The 22,814-nt window shown below is 42.6% G+C and overlaps 1 protein-coding gene across 18 annotated transcripts in view; it reads left to right on the forward strand.

The window, feature by feature from the left end:
• PARD3 (par-3 family cell polarity regulator) overlaps nucleotides 1-10,948 on the forward strand; it is an 823,651-nt gene extending 812,703 nt beyond the window's left edge. For 11 of the 18 annotated variants that reach the window (XM_010600267.3, XM_010600273.3, XM_023539777.2 and 8 more), the window contains 2 exons: nucleotides 1,086-1,213; nucleotides 8,912-10,947. In XM_010600267.3, coding sequence (XP_010598569.1) covers nucleotides 1,086-1,213; nucleotides 8,912-9,305 — 522 coding nt within the window. In that variant the 3' untranslated portion in view covers nucleotides 9,306-10,947. Of the gene's footprint in view, nucleotides 1-1,085; nucleotides 1,214-8,911 lie in introns of all 18 variants that reach the window. The other 7 variants (XM_023539774.2, XM_023539779.2, XM_010600270.3 and 4 more) reach the window with 2 other exon arrangements.
• The last annotated feature ends 11,866 nt before the right edge of the window (nucleotides 10,949-22,814 follow it).

Consider the following 22,814-nt stretch of genomic DNA (forward strand, 5'->3'; position numbering starts at 1 on the left):
AACAATGGGCTCAAACATAGCAACAATTGTGAGGATGGTGCAGGACGTGGCAGTGTTTTGTTCTGTTGTACACAGGGTGGCTATGATTCAGAAGTGACTTGATGGCAACTAACTCCAGTAATCTTTGTGGAAGCAGATTTCCATATGTTTCTCCCATGGAGCAGCTGGTGGGTTCGAACCACCGACCTTTTGGTTAGCAGCCAAGCACTTAACCACTGCGCCACCTGGGGTCCTTAGGGTTTATGATTAACATAGGTAAGTTGCCATCACCTAATAACTAGCTGGAGCCCTGGTGGCGCAGTGGTTAAGAGCTCAGCTGCTAACTGAAGGTCAGTAATTCAAATCCATCAACCACTCCGTGGAAACCCTATGGGGGAAGTTCTACTTTGTCCTGTAGGGTTGCTGTGAGTTGGAATAACTAGTTTCAGTAGCTAGGAGCTTTCAAGCTTATTCTTTCGATAAGTTTTTCTATTCCCCACTTGGCTGCCATTATGGATGGGAAGAGAACTGTACATGGATAATAATCTTGGTTCAAAATTTAACTGCCATCGCATAATAAAAGGAGAGTCAACTGTATTGTATCCTGGCCTGCTTTGGTAAAATTTATTTAACTACCAAAGGAAAAAAATTTACCAGCATGGCCAACTTTCAGGCATTCACCCATGGACTTTCCCACTTTCGTGAGTTATTATAGTTTTTTTTTTTTTTGCATTAACTTCTTTTAGCCCTCCGTGGCCCCACTCTCCTTGCAGTTGCCATGTATAGAAGGAATGTAAGCTTGTTGCTAATATTAGTATTTGCCAGACCTCATTAAGAAGACTTGAACGGGGTGACCTCTCAATTTTAAAATTGCATTCCAAAACCAAAATCAAAGTTTAAGATGATCGAGTATTTGGAAGTCATAAGAGCAATTATCTTCCTCTTAAAGAAACCTGCTTTTGGAAAATCATAAAACAAAAACAAACAAAAAAACTCACAGAACTTTCCGGATGTTTGTAAACCAGTCTATAAGATTTACGATTAAATCAGCCAGTTATTTAAGATGAGTAGTTTCTTCTCAATTATTCTGAATTCTTCTCCTTTAGCCAAATTCCAAGCCATATGCGCAGAGTGGCAGGCACTCCGTGTCCGTGGAGGTCCAGATGCAGCGGCAGCGCCAGGAGGAGCGGGAGAGTTTCCAGCAAGCCCAGCGCCAGTACAGCTCTCTGCCTCGGTAAGACGACTCTTTTTCATTGCTCAAATTCTCCCAGCCCTTTCGGAAATCCCTGCTTCCAAAATTGCGCTGACGTTCCAACACACACAGGGTAATCCTAGAGGCACTGGCATATTGGTGGCTGAGAATCCCTGCATTTAGTTCGAGATGCCATTTTGCTGTATGGCAAGAAGCCTAGAAAGAAAGGTGTTTCAAGAAGATGCAAACATTGTCACCCTAAAAGCTCTCTAACTGAAAGGGAAGTCACGTGACAGTTGGGTGCTGGGCTGGGGTCAGGCCTGAGTTCTAGTATTGGTTCCCTACTTCCTTAGCTGTGGATAGAACAGCCTTCTTTTCCAAAAAATGGGAAAAAATAAACGATACTTTGTAAAGTCTAGAATTCTATAAAAGTATGTCGTGGTTGTTAGCTGCTGTCCAGCTAGCCTCAGACTCGTGGGACCCCATGCATAAGGAAATAGGACTGTTGTGACCCATAGGGTTTTCAGTGGCAGATTTTTGGAAGTAGATTGCCAGGCCTTTACTCCTAGTCTGTCTTTGGGAGTTCTGCTGAAACCTGTTTAGCATCATAGCAGCGTGCAAGCCTTCACTGACAGACAAATGGTAGCTGCACTTGAGGTGCGCTGGCCAGGAATCAAACCCAGGCCTCCTGCGTGGAAAATGAGAGTTCTACCGCTGAACCACCACTGCCCCCTGTAAAAGTATAAAACCTGTTACCATCCAGTTGATTCCAACTCATAGCAACCCTATAGGACAGAGTAGAACTGCCCCATGTAGGGTTTCCAAGGAGCAGCTCATGGATTTGAACTGCCAACCTTTGGTTAGCAGCTGAGCTCTTAACCACTGTGCCACCAGGGCTCCTGTAAAAGTAAAGGGGATTACTATTGCATGTATGACACTTCTGTGAGATCACTGGTACCAAATCTCAGTCTCCTATTGTTGTGACTTCCCTACTGTTTGTTGTTCAGTGTTGAAGCAGAGAGTCACTGACTGGCAACCGAGTAAGAAGGGTTGATCTGCCAGGCTCTCCAGTTGAGGTACCTATCCTCCAAGCCTTTCTCTGTTAAAGGACAGGAAAGCTCCCAGGTGACTAAGCCTTAATACATCAAAACAGTATCTGTTTTTCCACTGAAGTACTTCCTTCGTGCATAGTAAAAAAATAAATAAATAAAAGTATTTTAAAATGTCCACCTTTCCAAACTTCCCCAAAACAAGTTACTCCTGTAGTCACAGTTCTTACAGGCATGTGTTGTTCTATTTCAGTAACATTCCAGATGACAAAAACATTTTGAGTAGAAAAATCCACAGGCTGTGTTGACATCAAGCAGATTGTTTTGAATTTGAGTGAAACTTTTTTTTTTTTTTTGCAAATGCTTATCTGCGTAGACTTGACTGAGCCCTGGAAAAGTGATCTTGACTCAGTTTCCAACGAAGTTGAGTCTCTGAGGTGTTAGCTAGTCACTCTAATAACAATCGGAGTCCCACCTCATTGGCACTAGCTAGTCAAGAGAACGTGGATGTGACTGAAAACTTCTTAACGGAGTGAGTGCCGTCTACTGTAGTAGCTTTGCTCATTCAGTCGTTCTTCCACAATTTGTAAAGCTTCATCTCCTTTGAGTACTAAATCACTTCCTCTTTTACATAGAAGGATCACTGACTGATAGTTATTTAGCTCTCTCTAAGAGGCCCTGGGTGGTACAAACAGTTAACATGCTCAGCTGCTAACCAAAAGGTTGGAGGTTTGAGTCCACCCAGAGGCACCTTGGAAGAAAGGTCTGGTAACCTACTTCTGAAAAATCAGCTATTGAAAACCTTAGGGAGTGCAGTCCTACTCTGATACACATGGGTCACCATGACTCAGAGTCCGCTTGATGGCAGCTGGGAGTTATGTAAGAGTCATTGAAGTTTAGATCTGCATGGGACCTTGGAGATGATCTTCTTTTACACACAAGGAAACATGCCCAGGGAAATTAAGTAACTTACCTGCGAGGTCACTCAGAGAAATTAAGTAACTTCCCTGTAAGGTCACACAGCTTGTAAGTAATTCTGCCAGAATTCAAACCCAAACCTACGCATGCCCTAAACCATTATTTTATAAGGCCCATCGCTACCGACAGCTCTTGTTTTCAAGTTTGGGGTGTTAGCAAGTGTAAAGGTCCTCTCTGTATTCTGTCGCCCTTAGCACTTGGAAGAAGGCTACTACTGTATGAATCAAACGTTCTAAACACTGTAAGGATTACATGTAAAGGTTCTTCTGTATCAAATACATTCTCCCAGCCTTCTCGGCTTGTGTTCTGTGGGAAAGGTGAGCATGATGATGTGGACAGATGGACACACCTGCTGTAGTCCTGCCACACAGCCACACGTGGGGCCTCTACCGCCGTGAATGGAGCCGGCAGCGCAGGGGCCATAATCTGATTTTTATTGGCAAGTGGTTTGACTTCATACATTTTAGTTGTCCTTGAGATAATTTATGAGGAACAAAGGAGAAAATTAACACTGTGTATATAATATGTATGAGGAGTGAGTTGAGGAATGCAAAGGATTAAGAAAGGCCGGAAGCAGAGATGGTGATGAGACGGGCCCTGGAAGGGCAGGACAGCTTGGAGGAAGGAGAGACTCTAGGCTCCCAATCCCCAGGAAGACAAAAAGGTAGATCAGATACAGGGGTGGCACTGAGCTTCTCCTGGTCACGTTCCTCCGTGGCTCCTGTATTCCAAGCTGAATCTTTTATGTGACATTCCTTTCCCCTTCTTCACTCTTGTTGTTCGTCGCCATGAAGTCAGCTTCCGCTCATGGTAACCTTACGTATACCAGAAGGAGACAGTGCCCGGTCCTGTGCCATCTCCACGATTGTTGGTATGTTTGAATCCGTTGTTGCGGCCATTCTGTCAACCCGCTTCACTGAGGGATTCCCTCATTTTCACGGGCCCCCCACTTTACCAAACATGATGTCCTCTTCTAGTGATTGGTCTTTCCGGATGAAACATGCAAAATAAGTGAGTTGAAGTCTTGCCATCCTTGCTTCTAAGGAGCACTCTAGTTGTGTTTCTTCTAAGACTGATTTGTTCGTCATCCTTCTGGAAGTCTACGGAACATTCAGTATTCTTCATCGGCACTACAGTTTGAACTGTGGTGTCTTCACTCTTAGCCCTTTCTTTTCTACCATCTCCTCTATATATCCCTTCCTTTTTTTCCCTGTCCCTTCTGGAGCCCCTTCTAGAAATAACTCTGTTTATATGGAGAAGAGGGCTGCTGTAGCTGTTGGTACTACTGCTGTTATTTAATGCCTCCCTAAATAACTAAAACTTTCTCTCTCAGGGTTAATCGTAGCTCCCTATTTGGGTCATTTTGTTCTATTTAGGTGTGAAAACAGCAAAATTCCCCAAATCAAGAAGCTGTACAAGTTTAGGTTACAAGGGTTGGTAGGCCTCGATACCATAGTCTTCTCCTCTCTTAGAGACTAAATTCTCAATGTGAACCTTTGTATTTGTGAGGAAGAGTTTGAATGTAGAACTTCACACTCAGCTTATGCCCTTGCAGGACAAGGCTGCTCCACCACAAGCTGTGTGCAGAAATCTGAACGAAGGTACAGAAATCAGGCAGAGGTTAGAGGGGCTGCAGCAACCTACGTTGAAGTTGAGCCAAGTCCAAGTTTCTGACATGTGATATTCTTCAGAGACACTTGACCTCTGCTTTTCGGATGTTGACAATTAATAGAATTTTGTCTAAACAAGTTGGTATGGGATTTGAAACCAAAAAGATTTCATAAACACAGAAAGTTCAGTTACAAAGTAAAACAAAACAAATGGTCGGTCAGGACTTTGCATCAGCCACATTAGATAAGGTGGTTTGCATTAGAGGGAGGTAAATGAACCAGCGTGGTTTGTAAATTCTAACTGTCATTAAGGAACTCTATAGCCAGAATTCGGGTTACACTTGGAAATGTCAAACAAGGAATACTAGCCAGGTGGTAATACTAGTTCAGGAGGAAAGGGGGCCTGAGTGCCCCATACTCAATTTTCAATCAGACTGGGTTGTTTTCCTTTTTTATTTCTAAATTAGTTCTTTTGCTTAGTATCCCAAAGGCAGCTTTTAAACTCAGCAGAAATGTGAGGGAAACCTTGAATGAGATAGATTGACTCGTTACCCCTAACAGTGGACTCAAACGTTCCAATGATCATGAGAAGATAGCGCAAGACTGGGTAACGTTTCGTTCTCTTGTACGTGGGGTATCCACGGGCTGTAGCCGACTCAGTGGTGACTAACAATGATAATAACAACAGACTGATGACAATAACAATCAGTCGTCAGTCACTGATAGAAAAGCTTATTCACAATCCTTTATTGAATATTTTTTCTTTATTTGATTTTCCTTCCATTTCCTCTTTGTTTCTGCCTCTCCCTTGGCTTCACTTGTTGTTGTCTGTCCTCCTTGCTTGGTGACTTTCACTTCTCAGCTGTCTCTTCACTGTCACGTGGTCTCCCTACCAGGCCCTTTCTTGTGGCTCTAATCTGCTTGTCATCCTTTCAGCCCTGGCGTTTATATCTTCCCGAGTTCTTTTACCTCCACCTCTTTCTCGTCCTCTGCACCTCGGTGGCTCAGTGGCTTTCCTTAAGGACTGTATCCTTATAAGGTTAGATATTGCCCATTTCACAGATGAGGCAAGCTTGGCCCAGCCAGCATAACTTTCCCAGGGTCACCCAGCTGACAAATGGTAGATATGGGATTTAAACTTGTATCTATTTGATTCCAAAGCCACTCTCCCACTTCACCCTGGTGCCTGGTGACTAGTTTTCTGATGTAGCAAATTCTTATTGTCTCCTTCTTCTCTTACTGCTCTACAGTCTGCTCAGTTTTTGTCCTCTTCTTAATCAAGACCTTAGTGATGCCAGTAGCTTCCTTACCAAGGAGGCATGTATGTGTTATGTGTATATGTATCTACGTATTGTATGTGTATATATGTGTATCGATATGTGTATGTGTGCACCTGTGTGTGCATATATCTATGTACACATATATGCATGCATGTGTGTCTATGTGTGTGTGCATGCATGCATGTGTGTGTGTCTGTGCATGTGTGTTCACGTACGTGTTCTACCCCATACCTCATTTCAGACCTTGGGGGCACTCTGATTCCTCCTCTCTGTGCTGATTACTTTGAAGAAAGTTTTAGCTAAAAGAAATTCTTTCTCTCACATCTTCATAAATTCCATCTCTAACAAACCTTTAGTGAATTCTCAATGTGTTTAAATATAGAAAGACTCCGTCTTCCTGAGGTGATTCAGAATTCGATGTGCAGCACACAACCTCCATAGAGCAAAGCCTCAGGCTTCCTGGAGTTGGGGGAGTGAGGGGCTGGTGGGTCCCCATAGGCCAAGGATGAAAAAGAGGGCACATTTCTGCAGCCTACTTCTGGCTATCTTTAAATTGCTAACTAACCCATAAAGGAATCCCACTGTTGTTGCTGGGACATCAGTAATAAGTTCGTTGTTTTAATTAAAGTTTCATGATTAATGTCAAATCCCTGGTTTCATGCCAGCACTTTCCATCATTCGTGTCTCTGGGCAGATTAATTTATGACTTTTTAAGTGTAGATAATCAGTGCTTTAGGCAAATAAACTATTCCATCAAATCTAAGGATTCTTGCCTGGGCTGATAGTACAAATGCTTCTGACTCCCATTAAAAGAGAACCAGATAGATTTCCTGTAGACTACTCAATTAATCATCATTGTAGCCAGAGATGATGCTGGACATTAAGTTCGTTTTCCTTATTGAAAATATCCCTAGCGATGTTTTAGGCCATATGGAAAATGGGCACATTTCCTTACAAACCGTGTTGATGGCGCTTCTGAATGCTCGAAAATGCAAATGGCTTCATTCCTGTGGGAGACCCAATGGCTTCATAGACCTTATTTTTCCTCTCCCGGAGTCTTTTTGAACACTAAGCCATGTTGTGTATGTTGATGTGAACGGCTAAGCAATACATACTGTCGCCAAATGATTTTCTCATTGATAAATGGAGCAATATATTTTGTTTTATTACTCAATTCTCTTTCCCTCTTCCGTTTTCCAGGCAAAAAAAATTAGGGCATGTCTTCCTTTCTGGCACAAAATTGTTTTACTTTATCATAGCCAATCTTATTGTAAATTCATGAAAGCATCTGGGGAGTTGATAGTAAATTAAAGATGTTTCAAAACAATAATGTTTCCTGAAAATAATGTGCAACTTTATTACAGAAGTGATAAAAATTTTGAAAATTCTATAGGGTCCTGATTTATTCCCCTATTATGGGCTGACGGAAAGTGAGCGAAGTAGGTTATCCAGGCCTTCGGTGAAGGTACATTGTGCACTAAAATGGTGCTTACTCTACAGATGGCGGGTCCCACAGTCCTGATGAGCACGGACTCTGAAAATGTCAGTTGCTGACATATTCAACTCTAAAGCTGGAGCTTTATAGGGATTGCCTATTGCATTTTTAATCATAAAGGAGTCTAGACTTAAATCTTTCAAAACTGAACTCGTATGGTAATCCATTGCATGTACTTCATATTGGCTCACGTCTCTGGCATCATGGTGGCAGCTGTGTAGAATATTTGTTTTGCTTGTTTAGAATTGAATTGTAACGTGCTAAAGCAGGCAATTATTGCTGCGGTTGAAGCTGCCAAATCTCTGATGCTCCTACAGAGCATCTTGCCAGTGTGTCTGAATTGCAGGAGATATTGTCACCCTGAGCAGAACAGACAGGACCTATCCAGACGCAGAAGGAGCACCCTGTTTTATGAATAGCTGCTGAGCCTCATCATCGCCTGATGGATGGTGGGGTTGTGAGCAATGTGTAGGTGTTTTGAAAAGGGAATGGTTTTCATTTTTTTAATTGCTTAGAAAGAATATCTTTGTAAATGGAAATCTGATCTGACATCTCCTCCACTTAAAATCCATCAGAGGCCTCCCACTGACTCCAGATACAGCCTTGACTCCTTAGCATGACTAACAACACTCTCTTGACATATCCCTTTTCCAGCCGAGTGCCTCCGTCAGGCCCTTCGTATACCCTGACTCCTTGGCTGGCACAAATGGTTAAGCACTCATCTGCTAACTAAAAGGTTGGTGGTTCAAGTTCACTCAGAGATGCCTGGAAGGAAAGCCCTGGTGACCTACTTCTGAAAAGTCAGACCCTGAAAACCCTGTGGAGCACAGCTCTACTGTGACATACATGAGGTCGCCATGAGCCTGAATCGACTCGATGGCAACTGGAAAAGAGAAAACAAAACAGATATACACAACCAGTTGTAGACGCCGCAGACCCTCTGCTTAGCTGCTGCCCTGCGGCAGTGTTCTGCCCCGCACCCTGCTAGGTGCTTCTTATCTACCAGAGCTCAGTTGGGGCATCTTCTCTTCCTGAAGAGCCTTCCCTGACATGCCTTCCTCACATCCCTCCCGCCCAGGCTAGGCTCCCACCTCTGTGCTTCTGTATTCCTTCTCTCTCTTCAGTCACTGTTTACTTGTCCAAGACTGAAGCTTGCTAAGGACAGTCGAGCCTTTTCTGTGTTGATTCCTCCAGCCCCAGTCACAGCATCTGCCACATGATTGGAACACAGCCCTTTCCTCCTTCTTCCCTCTATTCCCGCTTCTTTTCCGCTCTCTCTCTCTGCCCATCCTCCACCCTCATACTAACCTTTGGGCTTTGCTTTCTAGGCAAAGCCGGAAAAACGCCAGTTCTGTCTCCCAGGATTCTTGGGAGCAGAACTACGCCCCTGGGGAAGGCTTCCAGAGTGCCAAGGAGAACCCCAGGTACTCCAGCTACCAAGGGTCGAGGAATGGCTACATGGGCGGGCACGGCTTCAATGCGAGGGTGATGCTGGAGACCCAGGAGCTCCTGCGCCAGGAACAGAGGCGGAAAGAGCAACAGATGAAGAAGAAGCCTCCTCCTGAGGGGCCCAACAATTATGACTCGTATAAGAAAGTCCAGGACCCCAACTACACCCCTCCCAAGGGTCCCTTCCGGCAAGACGTGCCCCCCTCGCCTTCTCAGGTTGCCAGGCTGAACAGACTGCAGACTCCTGAGAAAGGGAGGCCCTTTTATTCCTGAGCAGGAGAAGAACAGATTCTTCATGTCATGCAATAAAGGACATTTTCCTATGAAGACGTGTATTTTGGAGAGTTTTTTAAAAACCTTGACGGTACTATGGAATATTTCTCCTGTCAGTATCAGTGCCTTTAAGGAGTATGGGCAAAGAAACAGAAGGCCTTAATGTCTTTGCCACTATTTCTCAAGTGTCTATTTCATGGAAGGATTTCGCACCGCCTGACAATCATCTGTTCGAGGTATTCATATGTTCTGCATCTCTCCGGGGTCCCAGGAACCTCGGCCCAATTCATGACATGTCCATAGCTTTGCTATTACAGCCCCACAGAACCTGTGGAGACAGGTTAAATTGAAGTTGAGGGTGGCATTGATCCCTCTTTTTCCCTTTACTTTTCCTTAGATGTGAGGCAGATGAGAACAGATGTCATACACCAGAAATTGGGGTTTCACGGTACTTCACAACACACCCGTTTCTGGTACTCTGTAATCAGGATGGTTTCCCCTTTTCTTTCTGAGTTCCTTATAAAAGGAAAATTATTTTGTCCTATTAAAGATGCTAACCCATATTCCAACACTCTTGATTTATCATGGGAGTCCTTTTGTCACTGCTTTATAACGCAACGTTACCAATAAAGTTAACGGTGATGATTGCAATCTGTGTTTATAAATATCTTTGCTCAATCATGTTCCTAACACATTTTCTGAGTCCCCACAGCTCTGCCTAGGGGATCATGGGAGATGGGAGTGATCAACAGTGGCAGAAGGGCCCTGCCTGCCCATGGGCCTCAGCGTGTACCACAATGTGGGAGGTGGTGGCTAAGAAAAGAATTCTCCCAGGATGAGCTTACAGTCCAGTACATCCCAATAATTATTTTAATTACTTTTTGTTCTGACAGGTTGGTAGGAAGGGCTTAGAGTGGGACAGAGATAAAACAGACAGTCATTTTTGGATTTAAAAACTGATATTTCTATGGTTTTTAAAGTCGCTTGGAATTAACGTCTGCCTAGCACACCCACATACTGTACCTCTGCCTGGTGATGCCATGTTACTAAACAATTCTACCACGAAATGTAAAAGACAACCATAACACATCCTACAGAGAACACTCTGGTGGCCCAGCCTGGTGGTAACAGAAGATTGCTCTCGTGTTGATATTTTTAATGTACATATGAGTCACAAGAACCTCTGTGCTCACACAGTTTCATGTGTTGGCCTGAACGTCATGTCTTGTAAAGCATAGCTGGGCTGCTAAAGTGCCTGCAAAGTCTGGTGTGAAAAAAGCTCGAGATCAAAGCTCAGCATTCCATGTATTCACAAAAAAGAAAAAAAAAAAAAAGACATGTATTGATATGCCTATTTTTTTTTTTTTACTGGCACATTGTATTTTTGTGTCAACTTGTTTTTAGAAAATATGTGAAGTGTCCACATGTGTACCTGTGAGTGTTATGCACTTTTGTGTCATGGTCCTCTTTGTTAATAATGCCCAGTGATGTTCCCACGGTGTGAACAATGTAAGCGTGGTGGCCTGGGATGACAGTGGCTCTTTCTCACAGCCCTTCCTGAGCTGTGAGAAAGAGCTTTCTTTGTACATATGAGACTTATAATAAAAGGCATATTTCTTCCTGTTCTTGTGGTGTCTGTAGTATTCCTGGGGAACCCCTCCTAACTGTTTCTTTTAAGTGTATTAGCAGATGTGGTTTTTGTTTTTTTTTTTTCATATTCAGAGATGGTTGAACGTTCCCTCATATCTCTCTGTGTGCAAACACGGAAATGGGTGATTGATTGCTTACTTGAACACCTGAGGAGGAAGGGGACAGGAAAAAGAGGACCTGCTTAATGAGTCCACTGGACAAGGCCTAGGCTGACTCAAGAAGCAAGGAAAATTCCAAAGTGCAGGAGCCAACACACCAGAACTAAATAAGAGAAAAATTACGCAGAGTGCCAACAAAACAAAAGGACAGCAATTACCATTGAGCTGACACCAACTGAAAGTGGCCCCATGTTTCAGAGTAGAAATATACTCCATAGGGTTTTCAATGGCTGATTTTTCAGAAGTAGATCACCAGGCCTTTCTTCCAAGGCGCCCCTGGGTGGGCTTGAACATCCAACGTTTTGGTTAGCAGCTGAGCACATTAACCATTTGCAACACCAGGAACTCTTCAGAAAGCTAACTTAAAAAAACCAAACCAAACCCATTACTGTCGAGTCTATCCCAACTCTTAACGACCCTATAGGACAGAGTAGAACTGCCCCATAGGGTTTCCAAGGGGTGGCTAATGGATTTGAACTGCCAACCTTTTGGTTAACATCTGAGTTCTTAACCACTGTGCCACCAGGACTGTATGATATTTCCATTACAGCCCTTTGCTCCCTTTGAATCATTTCGTCAAGCTAGCTGTCTTTGTTGAGGCCTAGCCTGGAGTACTGTGAGCTCAGAAAATGATCCAAGTCCTATCTGCTTCCAGTACTAATCAGGTTCTTATTTCTCAACTTACAAAGTAAGGCTTTGCTATTTCTTTTAGATGGACCCTTGTTACTATTTGTGTTTTAAAGGCATAAAGGGCAATATATTTGTGGCTTGTTTTAACTATCTTTGCACAAATGCAAAGGTAGATGTGATTCCTATCCAAAGGGCAAACCTCCCAAGGACCTATCAAAAATGTCCTCCTCATTGAGGACCTGGCATCATATGGTCATCATAGCAGTGATCATCTTGCCACAAAATCTAAATTCTGTCGCCTCAGGATTAGTAATGAGAGGAATATGGCATGCCAAGTAAATATCACCTCTTTGGCTTTTATATCCTTGCAAAGCATGGGAGAGTGGAAAAGGAAGGTGGACAGATTTGTTCATTTTCTCACTGACCATGAAGTCCATGGCCAATGTCAAGATTCTCAGGTTATTTATCTCAACTGACAGCTAGAAGCAGAGTAAGAGAGGCAATACTGAACATTGTGGGGGCCCAAATCACAAATGGATTTGTACATTAAAACTGACACTTTGAGCCTTCCTGAGAAGAGAAGTAGGAACAGATAGCAGTCGTAGAAGGGAAAATACACTCCATGAAGAAGCAATCTTGTCTCAGTGAACTGGCCTTTTGGGCTCCCAATACTTCCTGAGGACTTTGAGGGTATGACCAGGAAGAGTGTGCCTCGAGGGAGAGCCAGACTGGACATTATCAAGACTTGCATTTTTCTATGCCTCGCACCCTCAGAGAAAAACCTCATGTCCATGAAAGGGAGCAACCACATACTCACGTGAGGATGGAAACAGAGTAACTCAACTGTCCCTTGAAAAAGACTATGAAGTTATCACCGCTCTTACTGTTAAGGAGTCCTTGGGTGATGTAAAAGGTTAACACGATTGCCTGCTAACCAAAGAAGGATTGGTGGTTCACATCGGCCCAAAGGCTCCTAGGAAGAATAGCCTAGTGATCTAATTCTAAACAACAACAAAAAAAAAACAGTCATTGAAAACTCTATGGAGCACAGTTCTACAGTACTGTACAAATAGTAACGAGTGTTCATCTAAAAGAAATAGCCAAACCTTACTTTGTAAGGTGGGAAATAAGATCCTAATTAGTATTATGACACACATGGCGTTGCCATGAGTTAGAACTGACTTGGAGGCAACTGGTTTTTATCCATTAAGACTTCTCCTATATATATGTCATTTAACCACCACCAATACCTCCTCTCCCTGGGGTCAGTTAGGCCAAAGGCAGCTCAGAGGTCCAAGCATTCCACAACGGGCAGAGCTATCACACCAACGGGAAGGTGAGTGGAACCTGGGCTTCTTGGGCTTTCTGCCAAGGACATCAGACATACCAAACCAGAGACAGGAGACTAAATGAGTTTTCTGTTTTGGTGAATGGGGGCAATTGGTTTTATTTTAGACCCATTTTGAAAGTGGGAAGAAAATATGAAAACAGACAGCTTTCACGTCAGTGTCTTCCATGATCTTCCTCCATGATGAGTCTGAAAACAATGCTGCCTAAGGTAAGAAACTAGGAATCTCTCCAGTTTCTTGAGCCTGATGCTGTCCAGCCCTGCTCAGATCATTGTTCTTGATTTACCCAGTTACCTCCAAGGTTATTTCTCTTCCTCCGAAGTGTTTTATGAGAAAGTATACATTTGCATATACATGTAACAGGTATATGTAGTATATGCATAATTCTATATATGTCCTATGAAATTCTATATATATCTTATGTTGTTAGTGGCCATCATGTTTCCAATGCATGGCGATCTTATGTATAACAAACAAAACATTGCACTATCTTCATCATTGTCGGTATATTTGAGCCCATCTGCTGCTCTTTCTGAGTCCTTAGGGCTCTGGTATTGCCCCAGTTGAAATCAGCCTATCCTTAAGCATACAGTTCTTTGTTGCCTTGCTTGTTTGTCATGGGAGAGTGAACCACTAAAGTCCAACTAAGCACCTCTAAGTATATTACATTAGGAATAGTTTCCTCTGGGTAGCAGCATGTGGCATGAATTTAAGTATCTATTTAAAAATCAGGTTTAATTTTTTTTTCCTTTTTTAAAACAAAGATTACTACAACGGTGTCGTGTCAGATGGGGAGATAATCTCCTTACTTCAGAGACAGGATATCATCTTAATAAGGCAGCTAATAAGAACATTCACAGGTCAGAAAGTGAGAGTGACGGAGATGCTTTAATGGAAACCACCTTTGGCTCTGAGTAATGATTAGATCACAAAAGCTGGTTGAATTAAATTCACCTTTTTTTTTTTTAAACTGTGAGGAATGAGGGCGGTGATTCTGAATACAGGCCTTTAGTTTTGTTTTTTGTTTTAACAATAAAATGACATTTTACTTAAGAGCGAGCTCATGAGAAAAACTGGGAGATTGGCATTGCAGAAAATTATTTTCTCGTTAGATGTGTTTGTCCTTTCAACATGGCTTGTCCTTAGCTTTCATACCCCATTCAGCAAAGTAAGAATCTATGTGTTTGTCCTTTATCCATAAATTAAATTTCTTTACGTTAAGCAGAAACCCTGGTGGCATAGTGGTTAAGTGCTATGGCTGCTAACCAAAGGGTCGGCAGTTCAAGTCCGCCAGGCACGCCTTGGAAACTCTATGGGGCAGTTCTACTCTGTCCTAGAGGGTCACTATGAGTCGGAGTCGACTTGACAGCACTGCGTTTGTTTTGTTTTGTTTTGGTTTTGGTTTTACATTAAGCCCTAGGGTAGGGGATTTCACTTCTAAAGACTCCCATTAGGGATCCTGTCAGGTCAAGAATCTTTTGTTAGTTTTTTTTTTTTTTCCACCTGCAAGTTCATTTCTTCTCTGAGTTCAGATTTAAAGGATCAGTTATTTTCTAATTTTTTAAAGCAAGTTATGTCTGCATTAACCTGTCACTCTCCAGATAGGTCTATTTAATACGGAACAGAGGAGAAAAATTCAAGAAACAATGGACTAAGTCGCCCCACCATGAACTTCAACAATTACCTTTCATGCTTAGCACTTATTTGCTCACAGGATCAATTAAATGTGTGAAAAACACCCATTTTCTGAATTGCTCAACTGACTGCTGAGTCCCTTCACGCCTTTGTTGGCTTAGAAAAGCCTTTTGGAGTTTGTTCCTTGACATCGTCGATAGGTGTCTCCGGATGATCTGATTGTCCTCTGGGAAGTCAGCTGGAAGGTGGTGATGCTGGCAGAAGACTTTCTTCTTTCTCTAAAGGCAGGTTTTGCTGCCTGGTAGAAGCTTCCCTCTGAAACTCAAGTTTGGCTTCTTCCATGAGGAATTTTTCTGATGCACATATTTTACGTACAACTTTGCGAGTTTTGCCATTAAAAATGGTTTCTCATGGCTCCGGGCCCAGCTGGTTGCAAACAACAGGGGGAAAATTGCCATATATTGCCGGTATAAGACAGGAAGGAAAACAAAGCAAATTTCTAAACCAGTCGTGTCCTTGGTTGATGATCTGGTTTCAGGGTTCAGTTCATATTCGACTTGCTTTTATTCAGTTTTAGTTGTCAGCGGCAACATAGTTATCACAGCTGTTTATGTTGGGATGAAATGGGTGAAAACAGGAGCCTGACAACCAGAGATGGGTCAGATTAGGGCTCACTGACGAATGCGGTGTATTTGGGAATAAGGCAAACTTTGAACTTACCTTGTGATGCCTCAAAGTGAATTTGTCCTACACATGCCTTGACTTGCAACTCCATTTCCAAGCCCTCCTTAATTTTATCTGCCTAGCTTGACTTTGGAAACCCTGTGGCCTAGTGGTTAAGTGCTACGGCTGCTAACCAAAGGGTCGGAAGTTCAAATCCACCAAGCGCTCTTTGGAAACTCTATGGGGCAGTTCTACTCTGTCCTGGAGGGTTGCTGTGAGCTGGAATCGACTCGACGGCACTGGGATTGGTTTTTTGGGGGCTTGACTTCAGTCTGAGCCCAAGAGCTCCCCCTCTGGTCCAAGCAACCAAGGCATTTCCACAAAACCGGGGCCAGTGGTTAGAGTCTGCAAGCTGCCTCTGGCTTCCCATTTTACTTGGTTGGTTCATTCATATAGCATTTCTGCAAAACATTCCCATCTTTTCTTTTCGAGTCCCAAAATGCTGTGATACAGGTTAGAGAAATGTAAGCCCAAATTTGACACACAAGGTCACTGAGATTCACAGAGTTTGTGACTTGCCAGTGATGCAGTTGGTGAGCGGCTCAGTCAGAATGCAAAACCCATTGTCCTAACTGCAGTCAGGGTTTTCATAGGCTGACTTTCAGAAGTAGATCACCAGGCCTTTCTTCCTAGTCTGTCTTAGTCTGGAAGCTCTGCTGAAGTCCGTCCAGCATCATAGCAATGTTCAAGCCTCCACTGGCAGACAGGTGGTGGCCGTGTTTAAGACTGGCTGAGAATCAAACGCTCATCTCCCACATGGAAGGCAAGAATGGTACCACCACCAAACTACCGATGCCTTAAAAATCTGTTGCTGTCAAGTCGATTCCGACTCATAGCGACCCTGTAAGACAGAGGAGAGCTGCCCTATAGGGTTTCCAAGGCTGTAAATCTTTATGCACGTCTTTCTCCCTTGGAGCAGATGATGGGTTCAAATCCCTGAACTTCGGGTTAGCAGCCAAGTGCTTAATCTCTGCACCACCACGGCTCCTTTAAATTCCTTACCTGATGGTAATTGTACTTTTTATTGATTGGGAATAATAAACACAACATAATGTATCAAGATTTATTACGAAATTAATAATACCTATAAAATGCATTTTATTAATCACAATACTATTTATACACACTTGAAAATTATATATACAATATAGAAATACATGTAATATATATTGTTTGTAATATATAAACTATATATATATATATCATGGTTTATTCGTACTTCAGGCACAGTGTGTCGTAAATTTACATTTAAAATGCCTGTTGAAACGGTCAATGCCAGCTGTCCCTATGGCTCTGCAGACCCCACCCATGTCCCATGTTGGAACCCACTATTCCATGCTCTGCCTCCTTTAGTTCACTGTTGTAGACTCTTGGACCAGAAGGTATTCATTTCTAAGCCAAGTTTTAATGTTGAGAAAAAAGAGTCATATGAGATTGAAGACAGTGAAAATGAGAAACTGAGTGGGATCTGAAACATGCCGAAAGTAGGGTGCAGTACAACACAGAAAGACCATGACAACAGCCAGGCTGAGCAGCCACAGCTCTGAAGCAGATGCAAAAGAGACCCTGAATGCAAATCCAAAATAGAAAAGATGGTTGGGAGATTGGGCAACAATAACAATTTGCATGAAATCATCAGCTGCTTTCAGCACAGAAGGGAAAAGCCTGTTACAGAATGTTGTAAGATATTTGCAGGCGGTTTCAAGCTGGACATGCATTAAAAACATCCTTAAGCTTTGCACGCTGGGAATAAAAATGCAAATCATTTTTAGTGAGCATTTTTCTTTTCCTTACGTATCATTTTTCTTCGTATTTTATTTCCTTTTTGATAAGGAGGTGACATAGTCATAGCCAAGGGGAAATGATCCATTTACAGAGCTGGATGGATAAAATTTATCTTCAAAGAGGTAGAATATTAATTATGCACAGAAAGAAACTTTTAGCTCTGAGACATTCCCAGTGAAACGAGTGGCTTATTTCACTCAAGATCCTAATCAAACACACTTAAAATTTCTCGGGGAGAAACATTGGTGCTTGCTGAGATTGCCTGTGTTTCTGATCCAGTTTCAGACATCAGAGAATTTGGGCAGCTCACTAGGACTGAGTATCCACTCCTGCGAACTTTTGGTGGTTCACTCAAGTGCTTTGGCCAGGAGCGTTTGTGCCCAACCTCTGCTAGCAAAGGTTCTTTTCCATCATTGCCCCGTTAAAGGGACTGTGCATGGGTTGAGGGACAGGAGCCAGTAGCAGATACTCTGCCTGCTCCAGGCCGATCTCCTCTGATCCCACGCCCCTAGAGAAGAGACTAGACAGCTACAGACTCTCCGTGTCTGGAAGAACTGGCTGGCCTGAGGAAATGAGTTTCCAATAACTAATCCAGCTGAACAAGGCACTTCCCTTGGCTCCAGCTCTCCTTCCCGTAAGCCAGGAAATGTTCTCTCCATTCATTAGGGGGTGGCTCATCAGGGACTTCAAATCTCTGATTGGTTACTTCAGACACTATGCTAGTATCTTCGGCACTGTATCTTAAGTCCTTTTAGGAGCTCCCTCTGGATTAATTGAGAATCATGGATATCCTATTTGTGTGATTTGTTCAAGGTAATTGTCAGGCCATGAAGAGACTAATATTGATTTTTAAAGAAGATGACACTTTATATGGCCTGAAATTTATAATATAGAATTCTGAGTCAGTTTAGGAAAAATAATTATCTCATACTTATTCATTCATTCAAAGCACCCATTGTTTTGCCAAGTGCTATTCTAGGTGCTGGGAATAACATTATAATGGGGAGACAAACAATAAATAAATAGCTGTGTGGTATTCAGAGAGTGATAATTGGCATGGACAAAAATAAAGCAAGATTCCAAAAAAAAAAAAAAACCAAACCCACTGCCTCAAGTCGATTCTGACTCATAGCGAACCTATAGGTCAGAGTAGAACTGCCCCATAGAGTTTCCAAGGAGCGCCTGGTGGATTCGAACTGCTGACCTCTTGGTTAGCAGCTATAGCACTTAACCACTACGCCACCAGGGTTTCCAAAGCAAGATTAGGGGATACAAAATGAGGGAGCAAGGGGGCTCATATTTTTAGTGGGTTGAGCAGAGGCCACAGTTGAACAGAGACAGGAAGGAGATGAGGGAGCCACATAGCTATGTGAAGGAAGAGTGTGCCCGGCCAAAGGAACATCAGGTGCAAAAGTCTGAGGCAGGACCATGTGGGGTATGTTCAAGGAGTAGTATAGAGGCCAGGCTTAGTATTTTGTCAGGTGACTATGGCTAAGAAAAGAGGACCAAGAGAGGTTATTACAATGATGATCTAAGCTGGATAAAGGGAAAAGTGAATACAAAGCCAGACAAATACATAAAACAATGTTGGATCAGTGGAGTGGAGACCCTGGTGGGGCCAAAGAATTGTTGGAGTTGAGATATTAGAGTTATCAGCGAGTGGGATGCTCTGAGTGGTGTTTATGAAGGGAATACTGATAGGTGTGATACTGGCAGGTATGCCTACGGGAGAGGGGCATGGATGTGAGGTGGAAGACAGGATCAATGGAGGTGAGGGGGTCAAGGTACTGAGAGACCAGGATATTAGGAGGATCTTTTTCATGGATGTTGAAATCAACAACAGTAACAAATATGGTTGCAAGATATGGATTCAGGTGCTGAAATCTTCACAGAATGAAGATCTATAGAAGACTGCAACGAAGAGTGGTGTAAAATATATTATAGTCCAATTAATGAGCTTCAAAGGAGAAGGGTGAGAGTTTAGCAAGAGGGAAGGAATAATGACCTGGAAGTGTCAATAAGGAGTAAGAAAGACAACTAGCCCATTTCCAAATCCCAAATATCCACCATGTGAGAGAAAAGCGCCACCACAAGGAAGGCCTCAGGTGCTGATTAGAGCAAGAAGAAGGTAGGGGCTGTACAAAGCCTTTCAGGATGAGACCAACTAAGGAGAGGCGACCCGAAGGTCTGGGGCTTCTTCTGATTTCTGAAGTAAAAAGGGAAATATAGGTTAAGTTCTGGTGGCCTCTTAGAAGGAGGTAGATCTTCAGTTTCTAACCACTGCCTGCTTCCCAGCCTGCTTTGTACCTTGTGTGTTTGTGTCTTGATGATCGACATATTTATTCACTCACTCATTCATTCATTCATTCATTTATGGCCCACCGTATCCCAGACGAAGTGTTAGTCACTGGTATTCAATGGTGAGCTAAAAACACCTTGATACCCTTACAAAAAGTGCAATCCAAAGGCAGAAGCAAATATTAATTAAATAAACATACTAATAGATGTAGTATTTAAAATTGTGATAAGGATTCTCAAAACAAAGTTGCTATGAGAAGATAACAGGAGTCGTTGTGTGCCATTGAGTCAATTTCAACTAATAGTGATCCTATAGGACAGAGAAAACTGCCCCACAGGGTCTCCAAGGAGCATCTGGTAGATTCGAACTGCCAACTTTTTGGTTAGCAGCCTGAGCTCTTAACCACTTTGTCACCAGGGTTCCAAGAGATGGGGACATAACTAAGATGAGGGGCAGTGAAAGTTTGGGAGGAGGGGTATTAAACTGAGACCTGAAAAAAAAAAAAAAAAAAAGGATTCTAAAAACCTGACAAGGATTTGTCAATATATCAAGAATCTAAAAATCTTCACACCCTGTGACCCCAAAATTTTACTTTCTACAATCTAACTGCTGAAACAACCCAAAAAGCAGAGATTTATGCCTAAAGCTGTTTAAAAAAAAAATTGTTTATAACAGAAAAATTGGACCTAAACACCCAACAATAGAGGAATGGTTAAGTAAATTTTGGTATGTTAACCAGTTATTAAAATGAACATTTATAAATAATTTTCGCAAACGTAGAAATATAATAGCACAATTCCCAGTGAAAGAAAGTGAGATATAAAATTGTGAGAGGAGAGAGTCTGTTGTTCTCTCTTGGCACCTGTTACTGAAGGAGAGGTCAGAGAAAGCTACATCATACTCTAAGCTTGAGAACCTCCTCTTAACCCACAGAAGGGAGGAAGTTCCTGGGGAGTAGTCCTTGGGGAGGAAGTCCCTGGGAAGGCATGGTGCTCATAAAGGGCACCAGGTTCACTTTTGAGTCTTGTTGTGGGGAGTGCCCAGGATCTTTTCTTGACCCCAGTAGATTGATTTGAGGATGTCTATGGAAGTCATCCTGAGGAGAGACTCAAGCAGGTGAGAGAAGGGATGAGAGCAACATTTCAGGAAGATTAACCATATAGAGGTAGAATGGATGGGGAAATTAGCTCATAGATGGGAGGCAATGTCAGTATCAGTAATTGCAGAGACCTGAAGAAATGCAACTGAATTTCTTAGAGGGTGGTTCGATTTATCTTGAGATGTAATGGATTACCTTTGGTGGTGCTGACATATACGCACTTGGTCTTGGGTGCATCCATATGACCCTCTCTCAGTGAGATACCTCGTGTGCTTTTCTGGATCTTCTGAGAAGCTGCCACCAACATGAGATTGGATGCGTGTTATAGATTGAATTCTGTGCCCCCCAAATACTTGTTGAAATCCTAGCCCCTGTAAATATGACCCTGTTTGGAAATAGGGGTTATGTTAAGAAGGACGTACCAGAGTAGGGTGGCCCCTAAACCTAATCCCTCAGAAGTATCTTACAAAAAGAGCAGAATAGACATAGACAGACACCAAGGAATGCCAAGTTGCTCCAAGGAACTTCAGGCTACCAACAAGGAAGGACTCTCCCTTATACCCAATACCCTGATTTGGACTTCTAGCCTTCAGAACTATATGACAATAGATTTCTGTTCTTTAAGGCCACTCGCTTGTGAGTTTTTTGTTTTGTTTTGTTTTTTGTTACATGGCACTAGGTAACTAAGACAGTGTGCAACAGGTTAATTAGGGGAGCACTGGTAACAGATAATGTGGAGGGAACCGGAAGAGCCTGGAAGAGCCATTCGACTGCGAAGCAATTCTGGCTGCTGTGAAGAAGAGAGGGAAGGAAAGAAGGTCACAGACTACACTGAATTTTGACAAGTTTGTCAAGGCCAACAGGGAGTCCTTGAGCCAAAGTCACCCCTCGATGGAGCTCCAAAACTCCTTAGAACCCCTGCTTCACTGTGTCATAGGCTGGGAGAAGTACATGGAAAGCATGGCCTAGGAACAAAGACAGAGATGGATTTCAGAGGGAAGTAGCCGGAACCCTCAGTTAATTCTCGCTATAGTAGAAGATCCTAGTGGTTTATCTCTGTAGTTGCCAAGTGTTGGGTTAACTTTCCATTCTTGATATATTAACGGTGATTCCCTGAACCATCTGCGTTCCATCTATCACCCAACAGACCTTGTGCTGATATAGCCACTCCCTCTTGGCCAGAATGCCTTCTCAAATGGTCTACAGATTTTAGAAAGTAGTTGGGAATGGGTGACCAGAACATAGGAAATACTGGGATACTATGATTTCAGCCTTATCTACTCTGTACCTGAAACAACTCTCCTCATTGTCCCCACCCAATTTATTGCCAATTTAAAGTCCTTTAAAGTTTAGATTGACTTCTGCCTGGGAATAACCATTTCTTTCTAACTAGCAGCCATTTCATGTTCTATGGAAAAGTATAATGGATCAAAACTATTTTGACTGTTCTCTAAATAGACTTAGTGAGAATTCATTAGTATTGATCAGTGATTTAAACTAGAGGAGGTAATAGAGAAACTGTCATTGTACATGTGTGTGAGAGGTTTTTGAGGGTTTTACTTTTTTTCCTTAAAAAAAAAAATGGCACAATAGCATTATGTCCTGCTTATTCCTTTTCTTATCCACTGATTCAGTGGTTAAGACAATTGAAAGTTCTTTTTAAGATAAACTCTTGGCCTGGCCTTTTCTGATGGCCCTTTGTCAAAAGATTTTGAAGTTTCATCAGAAAAAAGAACTGCTTAAAAGCTTATCTTCTATGAATACCAAAAATAAAGATGCTTCTTGGGTTTTATCTCCTCTTCCAAAGCTCTCATATTAGCCCCAGAATGATCTCCAGGAAGAATGGTGGGGCTTTAGCAGAGGAAGAGTATCAGAGCTTCCTGTGGAACACAGATGTGCTGTATAGGGTGCAAACCACCCTGGGAACTGCCTCCTCCCCGGAATAACACTGGCCCAGATCACAACCTTTCCATAATGTATTCACAGTTTGTATAAGAGCTCAAATGGAGGGTGAGCCTGAGATACAGAGAACTCACAAAACAGGCTGGAAATTTTCTGGCTCATCTTTGGGAGGATAAAGGAGATGAGGCAAAGATGGGAGCCTGGGATTTATGCAGTCCTTTGAATCCTGAGATGACAAAAACTTGAAGAGCTCAGAGCCATATGATTACTATTTAATAA

The sequence above is a fragment of the Loxodonta africana genome, chromosome 4 (genome assembly GCF_030014295.1).
Source record: "Loxodonta africana isolate mLoxAfr1 chromosome 4, mLoxAfr1.hap2, whole genome shotgun sequence".
Lineage (NCBI taxonomy): Eukaryota > Metazoa > Chordata > Mammalia > Proboscidea > Elephantidae > Loxodonta > Loxodonta africana.